Here is an 18,705-nt window from a genome sequence, read left to right as displayed (position 1 = left end):
GATTAGTCAAGAATTTAAGTCAAACTCCAAGCGATGGAGGTATGTGTAATGACAGTAAAGGGTCTGAGGCTGTAAGGTTTCGACGGTATTCAGTTTCAGGGTAAATTGGGGAATTCGCTGCGGCGGATTAATGCGCTTTTGGTTAGAGGTCAAAATGGCATCCAAATTTCAGTTATTAATTTCAGTCAAATGAAATGATTGAATTAGTGTTAGAGGTAGTGCTTAGCATTCGATTTTTAAGATTGAAATTTCGTGTAATCGATTTGATCTGAAAAAAATCCAATTATGAAATTGGATCTTAAAAAGTACAAAAATATATAAATTAAATAAATTTAATACTACAAAATATTATTAGAATTGTTTTAGCATAAATTTTATATATTTACTTATATTCATAATATTTTATTCATTTTTTAAAAGGTATCTTTTGAAGCATACAAGCTTTAATATGCAATTGGTAAATGAGAAAAAAGATAAAAAGAAAAGTGCATAGTTTTAAAAGACGGACCAAAATAAAAATGTGTAGGTGATATTATTAAAGGACGGGCCAAAATAAATAGTTACTATTTCTAAATGATAGATAGAATATATTTTATTATGTATAATAAATAGAGTATGTATATAAATATATTTTGGATTTTGGAATACTTCAGTTTTAAAAATATCTGATCCAATCTTATCCGCACTATCTAAATTTTTTTAAAATCTGATTTGAACCTAAAATTCAAAAAATCCAAATCAAAATTTTAATTTTCTTTGAATCAGATTTCAGACATTTTGTTCACGTATATCTCCTACTCCTTTTAAAATGTCGTTGCTAGTGTGAAGAAGATTAGATTATGGTACTATGCAATGTAATATTGGGGAAATAATTTTATTTGGGGTGGGGTTGATAGAGTTTTTGGCACGTAATTTTTATTTACCCAATACATGATATAAAGTTATACCTTCAACATAATTTTATTTTTCTATTTTCCTATGTCTATCGGAATTAATCCTTATATATTATAAATTTCTTTCTCTAAGTACTTTTTCTATAGATTTCTTACTTTATTATTTTACATTAAAATACGTATAGTAGTATACTATATGGAAAGTTATACACATCAAGTTTGTTTTATACAAATGTTAAAATGAGCAGCGTCGTTCCCTCAAAAATTAAAATGAGAGAGATATGCTAAAGGGCTTTCTTTTTTGTTCTTAGCTTATAGTGTATAAGCCCAATGAGCTGCAGTTTGGTTGAGGGTGAAAACGTTACAGTAAAATAATTAAAATCATTTCTACTTAAATTATTAAATATTTTGAATTACTTATATATGGATATTTGAAATAAGTAAAAAGTTGCATACAAGTACCATTGTATTATTAAATACTCTCTTTGTCTGCGAATTCTCGTTTCATTCCAGCACGTATTTTAAGAAATGTTAAAAAAGGTATATGGAAAAAAATTAGTTGAATATGGGTCTTACATGTATATATTAGTTTTAAATGATATGTGACTGAAATGAGTCAGTAGAATGTGGGATCTCTTTATCATTATGAACCGGAACTTCTATTCACGGATACGGACAAAAATAGAGAAACGGAATTTCTATTCGCGGACAAAGGGAGTAAAAGTTTCTAAAAAACTTACTTAAAGACAGTAAACTCATATAAGTACTTTTTTCTTTAGACTACGTATAAATATCTCCCAATCATATTACACCTTTAACATCGATAAATATTTGTGTTGATGATTTTGTTGGAAGACAACTAATCCATCAAATAAAATATACTATCTGGTATTATAATTTTCTGTACAACTTATTTTTATTTAACCAAAAAAGCCGTTAATTGTATTTTATTTTTTCGATCCCTCTTTCGTCGCTTTATAAAGACCTACCTTTTATTTCTTTTTCTTCCATTTTCATTAAAAGCATCGCCCCTTTCTCTCTCTCCCCTAAAATATTCTAAATAGCTCTTTCTGGCGATAAGCAAAAGTAGAAAAGAGTCAATTCAAGTCACAATTTGTGCTTTTTAATTAAGAAGACTATTCAGGTTCGTGTTGTATGTATGTTGATATATTCCATATTTTATTAAGGTTTAATATTTTATTAGTTTGATTTACTTGTGAAAAATCGATTATCTCTAAAGAATGCACGAATTTTGGATCTTGATTAGATTTTATTTGGTAAAATCGCATTGATTTTTTAGTGTGGTAGAATTTTCGTTCATGATTTTTCTTTAGGGGTAAGATTAGAAAAATCATATAAGAAACAAAATTCCTAACCTAAACCGAGAGAAATTCCTCACTCGAGAGAGTGTGTACAATAACTTTTGGACCTTTTAACAAAGATTCTTTTTATATCTAGTAATGCAATTCTCTTCTCTGTCACACGCAAATCATTTAATTCTTTTTGCTATTCATTTAAATTAGAATATAATTTGTGTTACCGATGAAAATGCCTTTAAAATTATTGTGATATTTATATATTTATAGGCTTTATATATCTGTTAGGCCCATAAAGCTTCACATGATTTAAGATGTGTGGAAGTTAATCTAATGGGCTTTCTTTCTTATTATTTGCTTATAGTGTAAGCCCAAAGGTGGAAACATTATAAAATCATCAATACTTAAATTATTAAATATTTTAAATTATTTAAAAGGATATTTTGAAATAAGTTAAAAGATGCATATAGGTAATAGTGGCGTCATAAGGAATATTTTTGTCTTATTAAATAAAAGTTTCTATAAAATTTACTTAGGATACTAAATTTATATACTTTTTTTCTATTGACTATTTATATATAAATTTCTCCCAATCACAAATATTTATTTTTGTGATTTTATTCGAAGTCAACTAATCCATTAGATAAAATTTCTGGTATTATAATTTCTACAATTTATTTTATTTAGCCACAAAAAATCATTAATAACATCTTATTTTTCAATCCCTTTTCAGTCGCTCTATAAAGACTTACCCTTTTTTTTCCTTTTTTCTTCCATTTTCATTAAAAGCATTGCCCCCCCCCCTCTCCTGAAAAATATAGATTTGACGATAAGCGAAATTGGAAAAGAGTCGATTCAAGTCACAAACTAGTCAGGTTTGAGTTGTATATATATTGAGTACTTATATTTTTATCAAGAATCAATATTTCAGTTTGATTTACTTGTGAGAAATTGATTCTCTCTAGAGAATGTGTGAGTTTTGGATCTTGCTTTATTTTTATTTGGTAAAATCGAATTGATTTTTCAGTGTGGTAGAATTTCTGTTCACGATTTTATTTCTGATTAGCGTGATTTTTCTTTTATATATATGTAAACACACATAGATTTTGGGTTGGATTTTTCTTTTATATACTCCATTTTGGGCTGGATTTTTCTTTTATATACTCCATTAATTAGAAAAATCATAAGAACCAATATTCCTAACCTAAGCCAAGAGTGAAAATCCTCACTCGAGAGAGTGTGTACAAGAATTTTCTGACCAGTGAATAAAGATTCTTTATGCGTGCATCGTGCGTGCACCTACTTAACCGACTGTATTTGCATTTAATTATCACTAAACTGAATTACAATTTACAAATCCTATGATTGTTGTGATAATTCAACCTTGCAAAGCGATTCTCTTCTTTCTCACACTCAAATCATTTAATTATTTTTGCTCATCATTTGAATTAGATAATAATTTGTGTTATCGATGAAAATGTGTTCAAAGGCAGTCCTACTCTTAAAGTTGTTACTACTAATTTAAACAAAAAAACCATAAATTGCATTTTAATTTTTCGATCCCTCTTTCGTCGCTCTATAAAGACCTACCTTTTATTTCTTTTTTCTTCCATTTTCATTAAAAGCATCGCCCCTTTCTTTCTCTCTCTCCTAAAATATTCCAAATAGCTCTCTCTGACGATAAGCAAAAGTAGAAAAGAGTCAATTCAAGTCACAAATTGTGTTCTTTAATTAAGACGACTAGCCAGGTTCGTGTTGTATATATATTGATATACTCCATATTTCATTAATGTTCAATATTTTTTCAGTTTGATTTGCTTGTGAAAATCGATTATCTTTAAAGAATGCATGAGTCGTGGATCTTGATTAGATTTTATTTGGAAATCGCATTGATTTTTTAGTGTGGTAGAATTTTCGTTCATGATTTTTATTTTGGGGTAAAATTAGAAAAATCATTGGAGACAAATCCTAACCTAAGCCTAAAGAGAAATTCCTCACTCAAGAGAGTGTATACAATAACTTTCAGATCTGTTAACAAAGATTCTTTTTACACTTTGTAATGCAATTATCTTCTCTGTCATACATAAATAATTTAATTCCTTTTGCGGTTAATTTAAATTAGTAAATGATTTGTGTTATCGAGGAAAATGAGTTTAAAAGTATTGTGAACTTTAAAAGTAATGTGAACTTTATAGGCTATGTATATCTGTTGGGCCCATAAAGCTTCACATTATTTAAGATGTGTAGAAGTCAATCTAATGGGCTTTCTTTCTTATTCTTTGCTTATAGTGTAAGCCCAGTGGGCTGTGGGTGGATAGTTGGTTGAAGGTGAAAACATTATAAAACCTGCAATACTTAAATTATTGAATATTTTGAATTATTTAAAAAGGTATTTTGAAATAAGTCAAAAGATGCATATAGGTAATAGTGAAATCATACGGAATATTTTTGTCTTATTAAATAAAAGTTTCTATAAAATTTACATAAGATACATAAATATAGCCAAAAAAAAAGTCATTAATAACATCTTATTTTTCGATCCCTTTTCAGTTGCTTTATAAAAACCTACATTTTTCGCTTTTTATTCCATTTTCATTAAAAACATCGCCCCTCTCTCTCTCTCCAAAAAATATAGTTGTATCTGACGAAAAGCGAAATTGGAAAAGATCGATTTAAGTCACAAATTAGCCAGGTTTGAGTTGTATGTATATTAAGTACATATATTTTATTGAGGGTCAATATTTTTCAGTCTGATTTACTTGTGAGAAATCGTTTCTCTTTAGAGAATGCGTGAGTTTTAGATCTTGCTTTATTTTTATTTGGTAAAATCGAATTGAATTTTCAGCGATGGTAAAATTTCCATTTGTGATTTTATTTTTGATTAGCGTGATTTTTTTTTTTATATACTCCATATGTAAACTCACATAAATTTTTGGGTTGGATTTTTCTTTTATATAATTACTAGAAAAATCATAAGAAACTATATTCCTAAATCCTAACCTAAGAGAAAATCCTCACTCGAGAGAATTTTCTGACCTGTGAATAAAGATTCTTTATGCGTGCATCGTGTGTGCACCTACTTAACCGAGTGTATTTGCATTTTATTATTACTATACCGAATTAAAATTTACAAATTATATAATTGTTGAGATAATTTAACCTTGCAAAGCGATTCTCTTCTCTCTCACACACAAATCATTTAATTATTATTGTCATTCATTTGAATTAGATAATAATTGTGTTACCGAAAATGTCTTCAAGTGTGGTGTGATCTTTATAGAGTCCTACTTATAAAATAGTTACTACTATTACCATCCGCTAATGGTTAGTTGACTATTTTTTTCACATGGAAATAATGGCCCCATTATTATTTAGACAATCTTATAGCAGCCACATTAGGTCAATTAATGTCTTACAGTAAGATTATTCTTCCTCCAACACAAAAATTATTTAATTCTTTCGTTTGTTTGAATAATATAAATTATTTGTCTAAAGACTGAAAACACATTTTAAAATGTTGTTAACTTTATAATTGAAAATTTGTTGTTATACCAATTAGCCCATTCGACGACGATAAGTTGACTTTTTTTTCACTTTGTTTACACGCACGTCACTAGTCGAAATTATTTGTTATTTATTTGAATTACACAGATTTGTTATAAGTTGATTTTTTTACTTTTCGACCCTAACTCAGTAAATATTTCTACCTGCGAAAAATCACATTGTTTTCTAAATGTTGAGGCTACTCATTTTCCCAACTCTTATATTCATTTGTCATCTATATTTCTTTTTATATTAATAACCACAATTGGATTCTTGTCATATCGGTTCATAAATTATGAATCATTACTTAAAAGATTCACAAAAATCACAATCTTACAGTCACAAATTAATAAATCAATGCACAAAGGTATATACATATCTGTAATTATGTATATCGCTCTCTATCGCACGCATGAACATATCCGTGCGTGTTCATGCGCGTTCGTGCAAGTGGACTCATATTTTTTTTATTCTTACTCTACAAAATAGGTCAAAATCATGGTTCTAATTTAAGTAGTACTACTAATTTATTCGTGTGTTTCTAAGTTTTAACATATATTATGCACAATTAATCCATATTCGTTATTATATTGGTAATACTGACTTCTTAATTGTACTATTTTATTCCTATCTAATTTTGATATTGCACAAACTGATGCATCTTTAGTTGGCAGATGACTAATTGTATGGAGAATCATGTTACATCCTCGTTGTATGATTCGATTGGGGAGCCAAAAAACGCGCCTCGAGTTGGCGATGAATATCAGGCTGAACTGCCTCAGTTTCTTGGAGATTCGAACACTGTGTCTCACTCAATGGACTGTGCAGATGATGAGACCAAAGGTGATTCCCTGCAAAATTTCCACATTGGTTCGCGTATAAAGTTGGCATGGATAAGCAGTGAGCAATCTGGTATAAGGGGATCACTTGATCGGATGGATGAAATAGACGAGCGCAGTGGTAAAGACTATCGCTTGGTGCCTGAAATCTGCGATGAATGCTGGTCTGAAGCTGAGAAGGGCAGTTTCCTTCTTGGATTGTACATATTTGCAAAGAACTTTGTCGAGATAAAGAAATTTGTTGGGACGAAGGATATGTTAGCTGTGCAGTCGTACTACTATGGGGCGTTCTACTCTTCACCGGAGTATCGCAGATGGTTCAGCGCTAAGCACAAGAGATGCAAATTAGGCCGGGGATTGTTTTATGGGCTAAGGCTGCAAGAATTTCTATCTCGGGTGCTACCAAGAGTAGGGGAGGAGTCTCAGAATGCTCTATTGGAGGTACTTATTGCTTATCTTTTCGTATAAACATGATAGTGCAGAAATGTGCTGATTTAGTGCACTTTTGTGCTGATTTTGTGCATTTGGTTGTTTTTTCTAGGTTTCTAAATCATTTGAGAATGAAAAGATATCAGTGGCAGAGTATGCCTTCCGTTTGAAGGCGATGATTGGTACAGAGTTGCTCGTGGAAGCCGTTGGCATTGGGAGAGAACATCAAGATCTCACTGCAATGGCTACGAGGCACTCAAAGACACGCCATGATATGCCATCAGAGAAGGTTTATACCTCACTTACAACAGCGGAGATATCGAACTTGTTGAGTGGAGAGCACCGGCTGAGCAAGGCCAGATCGAATGATCTTTTCTGGGAGGCAGTCTGGCCGCGTCTCCTAGCAAGTGGCTGGCACTCGGAGGAGGCCACGAACTACAGAGACGTTGCTACTTCAAATGCAAGTCCTAGCCTAGTTTTTCTTATCCCCGGAGTGAAGAGATTTTCGAGGAGAGAACTGGTGAAAGGTGATCAATATTTTACTACTGTGGCTGATGTGTTGAGAAAGGTTGCTCAAGAGCCTGCCCTGCTCGAGCTCGACCAAGAAGGCGTTGGTCGCAGCAACGAGGCAGAACAACGTGGATTGCCTAATGATGAGAATCTTTGCAGTTTTTCCTTCACTGTGGTGGATACAGGCCTCCCAGATGGGAAGGTAGTCGAATTCAGAACCTTCCCATCTGCAGCAGAGATTAGTCTTGAAACGACTGATGAGGATACAATCCTAGGCAAGAAACGCAGCCATGATGCCATGGCTGCGGATGAAGAAGCTCGTGCGACTTCCCCTGATGCAAGATCTGTGTCAGTGCACAAGAAACGCACCACTCGAGGTCAAGATGAAGATGAAGTAAGCAAGAATGTTGATATATTGCCATCCACAAGCAGTAGCAGCAACATTGAACCTCAGTTTTTTATTGACCTCAACTTTCCTCCAGAGGCCGAGGCTGGGTCCTTTTTTGCTCATCACGAGCAAGATATGATCCACGAGCAAGATATGATCGCTTCAAAAAACAATGCTAGCTCGAACCAAACAAGGTTTAGCACGAGGCGTAGGCCTCCAACGACGAGAGTTCTAGAAGCTTTTGCGCACGGATACTTGAGTGTGAACAAGAAGCAGAAGAAGAAGGAAGACGGAATGAGCAAGCAATGTAGAGGTGGAGGCCGACCATGATAACGGTGAAGGCGAGGAACGACGCGATGGTGATGATAATTGCCTTCTCGCTCGATGCGTATGCGTAGGCCCGCCCGCCCCGGCGCCCTCGCCCGTTCTTGATTTTCGTCCGCAATTTCGGGAGAGAGAGAGAGAGCTGAAAGCTGAAACATTGATATTGATGATGAAATTTTGCATGATTAGTCAAGAATTTAAGTCAATCTCCAACCGATGGAGGTATGTTTAATGACGGGAAAGGGTCTGAGGTGGGAGGGTTTCGACGGTATTCGGTTTCGGGTTAGATTGGGGAATTCGTTGCGGCGGATTAATGCGCTTTCCGTACGGTGGTCAAAATGGCATCCAAATTTCATATTTGTTCATAAATTATGAATCATTACTTAAAAGATGTACAAAAATCACAATCTTACGGTGACAAATTAATAAATTAATGCACAAAGTAATACATCAATGTAATTATGTATATCGCTCGCTATCGCACGCACAAGCACATTTGTGCGTGTTCCTGTGAGTTCGTGCAAGTGGACTTTTTTTTATTTTATTATTCTTACTCTACAAAACGGGTCAAATCATGGTTCTAAATTAGTAAATTTATTCATTCGCGTGTTTCTAAATTCTAACATACATTATGCATAATTAATCCCAATCATATCCCAATCATAATTAATCCCAATCATATTACATCGGTAACAGCGGTAAAGATTTATTTTTGTGATTTTGTTGGAAGACAACTAATTCATTAAATAAAATGTACTACCTGGTATTATAATTTTCTACAACTTATTTTTATTTAAACATAAAAGCAATAAACTGCATTTTATTTTTTCGATCCCTCTTTCGTCGCTCTTTAAAGACCTACCTTTTATTTCTTTTTTCTTCCATTTTCATTAAAAGCATCGCCCCTTTCTTTCTCTCTCCCCTGAATTATTCCAAATAGCTCTCTCTGGCAATAAGCAAAAGTAGAAAAGAGTCAATTCAAGTCACAAATTGTGTTCTTTAATTAAGACGACTAGCCAGGTTCGTGTTGTATATATATTGATATACTCCATATTTCATTAAAGTTCAATATTTTTTCAGTTTGATTTACTTGTGAAAATCGATTATCTTTAAAGAATGCATGAGCCGTGGATCTTGATTAGATTTTATTTGGAAATCGCATTGATATTTTAGTGTGGTAGAATTTTCGTTCATGATTTTTATTTTGGGGTAAAATTAGAAAAATCATAAGAGACAAATCCTAACCTAAGCCTAAAGTTAAATTCCTCACTCGAGAGAGTGTATACAATAATTTCCAGATCTGTTTACAAAGATTCTTTTTATACTTTGTAATGCAATTATCTTCTCTGTCACACACAAATCATTTAATTTCTTTTGTGGTTCATTTAAATTAGTAAATAATTTGTGTTACCGATGAAAATGCGTTTAAAAGTATTGTGCACTTTGTAGGCTATATATATATCTATTGGGCCCATAAAGCTTCACATTATTTAAGATGTGTAGAAGTCAATCTAATGGACCTTCTTTCTTATTCTTTGCTTATAGTGTAAGCCCAATGGGTTGTTGGTTGATAGTTGGTTGAACGGGAAAATATTATAAAATCATCAATACTTAAATTATTGAATATTTCGAATAATTTTAAAGGAATATTTTGTATTATTTGAAAGGTTATTTTGAAATAAGTCAAAAGATGCATATAGGTAATAGTGACGTCATAAGGAATATTTTTGTCTTATTAAATAAAAGTTTCTATAAAATTTACTTAAGATACTAAACTTATATACTTTTTTCTTTTGACTATATATATACATAAATTTAGCCACAAAAATTCATCAATAACATCTTATTTTTCGATCCCTTTTCAGTCGCTCTAAATAGACCTACCTTTTTTTTTTCCTTTTTATTCCATTTTCATTGAAAGCATCGCCCCCCTCTCCTCTCTCTCCTAAAAAATATAGCTGTGTATCTGACGATAAGCGAAATTGGAAAAGAGTTGATTCAAGTCACAAACTAGCCAGGTTTGAGTTGTATGTATATTGAGTACTTATATTTTATCGTGGATCAATATTTTTCAGTCTGATTTACTTGTGAGAAATCGTTTCTCTTTATACAATGCGCGTGTTTTAGATCTTGCTTTATTTTTATTTGGTAAAATTGAATTGAATTTTCAGCGATGGAAGAATTTCCGTATGTGATTTTAGTTTCGATTAGCGAGATTTTTCTTTTATATACTCCATACATAAACACACATAATTTTTTGGGTTGGATTTTTCTTTTATATATTAATTACTAGAAAAATCATTAGAAACAATATTCCTAAATTCTAACCTAAGCCAAGAGAGAAAATCCTCACTCGAGAGAATTTTCTGACATGTGAATAAAGATTCTTTATGCGTGCATCGTGCGTGCACCTACTTAACCGAGTGTATTTGCATTTTAGTATCACTAAACCGAATTACTATTTACAAATCCTATGATTTTTGCGATAATTAAACCTTGCAAAGTGATTCTCTTCTCTCTCACACGCAAATCATTTAATTACTTTTACCCTTCATTTGAATTAGATAATAATTGTGTTAGCGATGAAAATGTGTTCAAAAGTGGTGTGATCTTTATAGATTCTCTACAGTCCTACTTATAAAATTGTTATACTAATTCACTAATGGTAAGTTGACTATTTTTGTCAAATAGAAATAAAGGCCCCATTATTATTTTAGTCAATTTAGACAATCGATCTTACAGCAGCCACATTAAGTCAATTAATATCTTACAATAAGATTATTTTTCCTCCAACACGCCAATTATTTAATTTTTTTCGTTTGTTTGAATTATATAATTATTTAACTAAAGACTGAAAACACATTTTAAAGTGTTGTCAACTTTACAATCTTTTGGTTGTAAAATTGTTTTTATACCAATTAGACCTTTCAATAACGGTAAGTTTTACATGCACTTAATTAGTCAAATTTATTAGTTATTTATTTGAACTACACCGATTTATTATAAGCAGATTCTTTTCCTTTTCAACCTTAACTCATAGTAATTCTTTCTGCCTGCGAAAAATCACATTGTATTTTAATTGTTGCATTTTCGTGAGGCAACTCATTTTCCTAACTGTTATATTCATTTGTTATCTATATTTCATTTTTTATTAATAATAACAATTGGATTCTTTTCGTATTGGTTCATAAATTATGAATTATTACTTAAAAGCTCGTACAAAAATCACAATCTTATCGTCACAAATTAATAAATCAATGCACAAAGTAATATACATGTCTGTAATTATGTATATCACTCTCAATCGCACGCACAAACCCATCTGTGGTGCGAGTTCCCGCGCGTTCGTGCAAGTGGACTCATATTCTTTTTAATCTTACTCTACAAAATAGGTCAAATCATGGTTCTAATTTAAGTAGTACTACTAATTTATTCGTGTGTTTCTAAGTTCTAACATATATTATGCACAATTAATCCATATTTGTTATTTTATTGATAATACTAACTTCTTAATTGTACTATTTTATCTAATTTTAATATTGCACAAACTGATGCATCTTTAGTTGGCAGATGACTAATTGTACGGAGAATCATGTTGCATCCTCGTTATATGATTCGTTTGGGGAGCCAAAAAACGCAGCTCGAGTTGGGGATGAATATCAGGCTGAACTGCCTCAGTTTCTTGGAGATTCGAACACTGTGTCTCACTCAATGGACTGTGCAGATGATGAGACCAGAGCGGATTCCCTGCAAAATTTCCACATTGGTTCGCGTATAAAGTTGGCATGGATAAGCAGTGAGCAATCTGGTATGAGGGGATCACTTGAGCGGATGGATGAAATAGACGAGCGCAGTGGTAAAGACTATCGCTTGGTGCCTGAAATCTGTGATGAATGCTGGTCTGAAGCTGAGAAGGGCTGTTTCCTTCTTGGATTGTACATATTTACAAAGAACTTTGTCGAGATAAAGAAATTTGTTGGGACGAAGGATATGTTAGCTGTGCAGTCGTACTACTATGGGGCGTTCTACTCTTCACCGGAGTATCGCAGATGGTTCAGCGCTAAGCACAAGAGATGCAAATTAGGCCGGGGAATGTTTTATGGGCTAAGGCTGCAAGAATTTTTATCAAGGGTGCTACCAAGTGTAGGGGAGGAGTCTCGGAATGCTCTATTGGAGGTACTTATTGCTGATGTTTTCGTCTAAACATAATAGTGCAGAAATGTGCTGATTTAGTGCACTTTTGTGCTGATTTTGTGCATTTGGTTTGTTTTTTCTAGGTTTCTAAATCATTTGAGAATGAAAAGATATCAGTGGCAGAATATGCCTTCCGTTTGAAGGCGATGATTGGTACAGAGTTGCTCGTGGAAGCCGTTGGCATTGGGAGAGAACATCAAGATCTCACTGGAATGGCTACGAGGCACTCAAAGGCACGCCACGATATGCGATCAGAGAAGGTGTATACCTCACTTACAACAGCTGAGATATCGAACTTGTTGAGTGGAGAGCACCGGCTGAGCAAGGCCAGATCGAATGATCTGTTCTGGGAGGCAGTCTGGCCGCGTCTCCTAGCAAGTGGCTGGCATTCGGAGGAGGCCACGAACTACAGAGACGTTGCTACTTCAAATACAAGTCCTACCCTAGTTTTTCTTATCCCCGGAGTGAAGAGATTTTCGAGGAGAGAACTGGTGAAAGGTGACCAATATTTTTCTACTGTGGCTGATGTGTTGAGAAAAGTTGCTCAAGAGCCTGCCCTGCTCGAGCTCGACCAAGGCGGCGTTGGTTGCAGCAGTGAGGCAGAACAACGTGGATTGCCTAATGATGAGAATCATTGCGGTTTTTCCCTCACTGTTGTGGATACTGGCCTCCCAGATGGGAAGGTAGTCGAATTCAGAACCTTCCCATCTGCAGCTGAGATCGGTCGTGAAACGCTTGATGAGGCTACAATACCAGGCAAGAAACGCGGCCATAATGCCATGGCTGGGGATGAAGAAGCTCGTGCGACTTCCCCTGATGCAAGAACTGCGTTAGTGCACAAGAAACCCCCCACTCGAGGTCAAGATGAAGAGGAAGTAAGCAAGAATGTTGATATATTGCCATCCACTAGCAGTAGCAGCAACATTGAACCTCAGTTTTTTATTGACCTCAACTTTCCTCCAGAGGCCGAGGCTGGCTCCTTTTCTGCTGATCACGAGCAAGATATCATCGCTTCAAAAAACAATGCTAGCTCGAACCAAACAAGGTTTAGCACGAGGCGTAGGCCTCCAACGATGAGAGTTCTAGAAGCTTTTGCGCATGGATACTTGAGTGTGAACAAGAAGCAGAAGAAGAAGGAAGACGGAATGAGCAAGCAATGTTGAGCTCGGGATTGGAAGAGGAGATTTATCTGACAGTCTTTTTGTTTTTGCTGCTTCCAGTAAGAAGAGTGCAACCGGAACCACATGTCTACGCAGTCCATATGGGCAGAGCAGCCGCACCACTTCATTCTCCTCGAATTCCAACAGGCACATGGCGCACTCCGCGGGAACGACCTCACAAGGCGGCCGTAGTCATCAATCATGGTATCCAAATTCAGCGAATAGAATTAGTGTTAGAGGTAGTGTTGCTGAGCATTCGATTTTTCGGATTGAAATTTCTTCTAATTTGATTTGATCTGAAAATCAAATTGGAATTATGAAATCTGATCTTAAATTGTACAAAACTATATATTACTATTAGAATTGTTTTAGCATAAAATTTTTATATTTGTTATACTATATTTATAATATTTTATTCATCCTTTAAAAATAGGTTTCTTTTGAAATATACAAGCTTAATATGCAATTGGTAAAGTGAGAATGTAAGATAAATATTAAATAAAAAGAAAAAGTACATAATTTTAAAAGACAGACTAAAATGAAAATGTATAGTTGATACTTTTAAAGGATACTCCGTTCGTCCTCCATAATTTGTCACCATTTGACCCAGCACGGGTTTTAAGAAATGTAATAGAAAGTGGGTTGAAAAAGTTAGTGGTATGTTGCTCTTACTATTTTATATTAGTTTTATAATAAAATTTGAATGGGAATGAGTTAATGGAATATGGGGTCTACTATCAAAAATAGTAAAAGTAAAAGGTGACAAATTTTTAGCAACGAAAAAGGAAATAGATGACAAATTTTTAGGGACAGAGGGGAGTACCAAAATAGAAATAGTTATGATTTTTAAAATATAAATAGAGTATATTTTATTATGTATATTTTGAATTTTGGAATACTTCAGTTTTTAAAATATCTGACGCAATCTTATCCGAACTATCTAAATTTTTTTTTAAATCTGATTCGAACCTTTAATTCAAAAAATCCAAATCAAATTTATAATTTTAATTTACTTTGAATCAGATTTCTGACATTTTGTTCACATATATCTCCAACTCCTTTTAAAACTCCGTTGCTCATGGCCCAGTGACCAGTGTGAAGGAGTTTAAATTATTAATTATGAGACTATTACTTTTGCAATGTAATATTGGGGAAATATTTTTATTTGGGGTGCGGTTAATCGAGTTTTTGGCCACACGTAATAATTATTTATCCATTATGATTTCCTAATGATAAAAAGTTATACCTTCAACATAATTTTATTTTTTCTATTTTTTCCTATGTCTATCAAAGTTAATCCTTATATATTATAAATTTATTTCCCTAGTTACTTTTTTCTATAGATTTCTTACTTTATTATTTTACATTAAAATACGTATAGTATACTATATGAAAAGTTATATATACATCAAGTTTGTTTTATACAAATGTTAAAATGAGCGGCGTCTCTTCCTGAAAAATTAAAATGAGAGAGAGATTGCTAAAGTTTAATGGGCTTTCTTTCTTGTACTTAGCTTATAGTGTATGAGCGCATTTCCAATGAGCTGCAAGTTTGGTTGAAGGTGATAACATTATAAAATAATTAAAATCATCTCTACTTAAATTATTAAATATTTTGAACTACTTACAAGGATATTTGAAGTAAGTAAAAAGATGTAAAAAGGTAATACTCGCCTCATAAGGAATATCTTTGTTTTATTAAATACAAATTTCTCCAAAATTTACTTAAGGAAAGTAAACTCATAAGTAGTACTCCCTCCATCCCATGGTATTAGACCAACTTTCCTTTTTGGGATGTCCCAATATATTAGACTCATTTCCTTTTTTAGCAAAAAGTATCTATCTTATTTTATTCTCCGCCTACTTTTTTATCTCTTCTCTCTCCTACTTTTCCCCTTTTTCATACTTTACTCTCTCCACTTTAATTATTTAAATATCAATTCCTTAAATCATGTGCCCAAAAGAAGTGAGTCTAATACTCCGGGACGGAGGGAGTACTATATATAAATTTCTCCCAATGATATACACCTTTAACAACGATAAATATTTATGTTGGTGATTTTGTTAGAAGACAAATAGTCCATTAAATAAATGTACGATCTGGTAATATAATTTTCTATATCTTATTTTTATTTAACCAAAAAAATCATTAATTTCATTTTATTTTTTCGATCTCGTTTTATAAAGACCTACCTTTTATTTATTTTTTTCCTTCCATTTTTATTAAAAGCATCACCCCTTTCTCTCTCACCGTCTCTCTCCTACAATTCTCCAAATAGCTCTTTCTGACGATAAGCAAAAATAGAAAAGAGTAGATTCAAGTCACAATTTGTGCTCTTTAATTAAGAAGACTAGCCAGGTTCGTGTTATATGTTATTGATATATTCCATATTTTATTTAGGTTCAATATTTTTTTATTTTGATTTACTTGTGAAAAATCGATTATCTCCAAAGAATGCATGAGTTTTGGATCTTGATTAGATTTTATTTGGTAAAATAGCATTGATTTTTTAGCGCGATAGAATTTTCGTTCATAATTTTTCTTTAGGGGTAAGATTAGAAAAATCATAAAAGAAACAAAATTCGTAACCTAAATTCCTCACTCGAGAGAGTGTGTACAGTAATTTTCAGACCTGTTAATAAAGATTCTTTTTATACCTGGTAATGCAATTCTCTTCTCTGTCACACGCAAATCATTTAATTCTTTTTTAGGTTCGTTTAAATTAGAATATAATTTGTGTTATTGATATAAATGCGCTTTAAAAGTATTGTGATCTTTATAGGCTATATATATATTTATTGGGCCCATAAAGCTTCACATTATTTTTGTTGTGTGGAAGTTAATCTAATGGGCCTTTTTTCTTATTCTTGACTTATAGTGTAAGCCCAATGGGATGCTGGTTGATAGTTGCTTATTAAATCATCAATACTAAAATTATTTAATATTTTGAATTATTTAAAAAGATATTTTGGAATAAGTTGCAAATAGGTAATAGTGGCGTCACAAGGTATATTGTTGTTATATTAAATAAAAGTTTCTATAAAATTTACTTACATGCTTTGCCTTTAGACAGTATATATATAAATTTCGCCCAATCACATTACAACTATAACAGTGATAAATATTTACTTTTGTGATTTTGTTCGAAGTCAACTAATCCATTAGATAAACTGTCCTGGTATTATAATTTTCTACAACTTATTTCATATAGCCACAAAAAATCATTAATAACATCTTATTTTCCGATCCCTCTTTAGTCGCTCTATAAAGACCTATCTTTTTTTCCTTTTTCTTCCATTTTCATTAAAAGCATCACCCCCTCTCTCTCTCCAAAAAAAAAGCTCTATCCGACGATAAGCGAAATTGGAAAAGAGTCGATCCAAGTCACAAACTAGCCAGGTTTGAGTTGTATGTATATTGAATACTTATATTTTATCGAGGATCAATATTTTTCAGTTAGATTTACTTGTGAGAAATCTATTCTCTCTAGAGAATGCGTGAATTTTGGATCTTGCTTTATTTTTATTTGGTAAAATCGACTTGAATTTTCAACGTGGTAGAATTTCCGTTCATGATTTTAGTTTTGATTAGCGTGATTTTTCTTTTATATATATGTAAACACACATATTTTTTTGGGTTGAATTTTTATTTTATATATTAATTAGAAAAATCATAAGAAACAATATTCATAACCTAAGCCAAGAGAGAAAATCTTCACTCGAGAATTTTCTGACCTGTGAATAAAGATTCTTTATGCGTGCATCGTGCGTGCACCTACTCAACCGAGTGTATTTGCATTTTATTATCACTAAACCGAATTACTATTTACAAATCCAATTATTGTTGCGATAATTAAACCTTGCAAAGCGATTCTCTTCTCTCTCACACCCAAATCATTTAATTATTTTTACCCTTCATTTGAATTAGATAATAATTTATGTTACCGATGAAAATGTGTTCAAAGGTGGTGTGATCTTCATAGAGTCCTACCGTCCTACTTAGTATAAAATTGTTACTACTAATTTACCATTCACTAATGGTAAGTTGACTATTTTTTTCACATGGAAATAAAAGGCCCATTATTATTTTAGTCAATTTAGACAATCGATCTTATAGCAGCCACATTAAGTCAATTTGTGTCTTACAATAAGATTATTCTTCCTCCAACACGAAAATTATTTAATTTTTTTCGTTTGTTTGAATTAGATAGTTATTTGACTAAAGACTGGAAACACATTTTAAATTATAGTCTTTTGGTTGAAAAATTGTTGTTATACCAATTAGACCATTCGATAACGGTAAGTTGACTATTTTTTTCACTTTGTTAACACTCACTTCCATCTAAGTGTATTTTTCATTGTAAATTTCACTAGTGAATTTATTTCTTGTTTATTTGAATTACACCGATTGATTATAATTTATAAGTTGATTCTTTTCCTTTTCAACCCCAACTCATAGTAATTCTTTCTTCCCGCGAAAAATCACATTGTTTTTTAATGGTTGCAACTCATTTTCCCATCTTTTATATTAATTTGTCATTTTTTTTATTAATAATCACAATTGGATTCTTTTCATATTGGTTCATAAATTATGAATTATAACTTAAATAATGTACAAAAATTACAATCTTACTGTCACAAATTAATAAATCAATGCACAGAGTAATATACATGTATGTAATTATGCATATCGCTCTCTATTGCACGTACAAACACATCCGTGGTGCGTGTTCCTGCTCGTTCGTGCAAGTAGACTTATATTTTTTTTATTCTTACTCTACAAAATAGGTCAAAATCATGGCTCTAATTTAAGTGCTAATTTGTTGGCGTGTTTCTAAGTTCCAACATATATTATGCATAATTAATCCATATTCGTTACTATTTTATTGGCAATACTAACTTCTTAATTGATAGGAGTACTATTTTATTCCTATCTATTTCGAGAAAAAAAAGAAAAACCTAGATAAAAGAAATGAATCCACACACTCCTCCACCGCGCGTGGGGAAGAGTTGTTCGGCACTCGCTATATATTTCTTCTTCCATTCTCATGAACTCAAATGAGTCTTAAAACGCAGCCCATTGCGAAAAAAGACAGGTTCTTCCCTCTT

General features: G+C 32.5%; 1 protein-coding gene across 1 annotated transcript; it reads left to right on the top strand.

The window, feature by feature from the left end:
• The first annotated feature begins 6,438 nt into the window (after positions 1 to 6,438).
• On the top strand, positions 6,439 to 8,248 carry LOC125221442. Its single transcript, XM_048123562.1, has 2 exons — positions 6,439 to 7,032; positions 7,133 to 8,248. Exons 1-2 carry the CDS (start codon positions 6,439 to 6,441, stop codon positions 8,246 to 8,248), a joined length of 1,710 nt encoding a protein of 569 aa, XP_047979519.1.
• The last annotated feature ends 10,457 nt before the right edge of the window (positions 8,249 to 18,705 follow it).

The sequence above is a fragment of the Salvia hispanica genome, chromosome 4, assembly GCF_023119035.1.
Source record: "Salvia hispanica cultivar TCC Black 2014 chromosome 4, UniMelb_Shisp_WGS_1.0, whole genome shotgun sequence".
NCBI classification, from domain to species: domain Eukaryota; kingdom Viridiplantae; phylum Streptophyta; class Magnoliopsida; order Lamiales; family Lamiaceae; genus Salvia; species Salvia hispanica.
Note: the sequence above shows the minus strand (reverse complement) of the source record. Positions and strands in the feature narration are given on the sequence as shown.

Coding starts and splice junctions, on each gene's coding strand:
- LOC125221442 (XM_048123562.1), top strand. CDS start 6,439: ATGGAGAATCATGTTACATCCTCGTTGTATGATTCGATTGGGGAGCCA. Junction 7,033..7,132: donor CTCAGAATGCTCTATTGGAG/GTACTTATTGCT, acceptor TGTTTTTTCTAG/GTTTCTAAATCATTTGAGAA.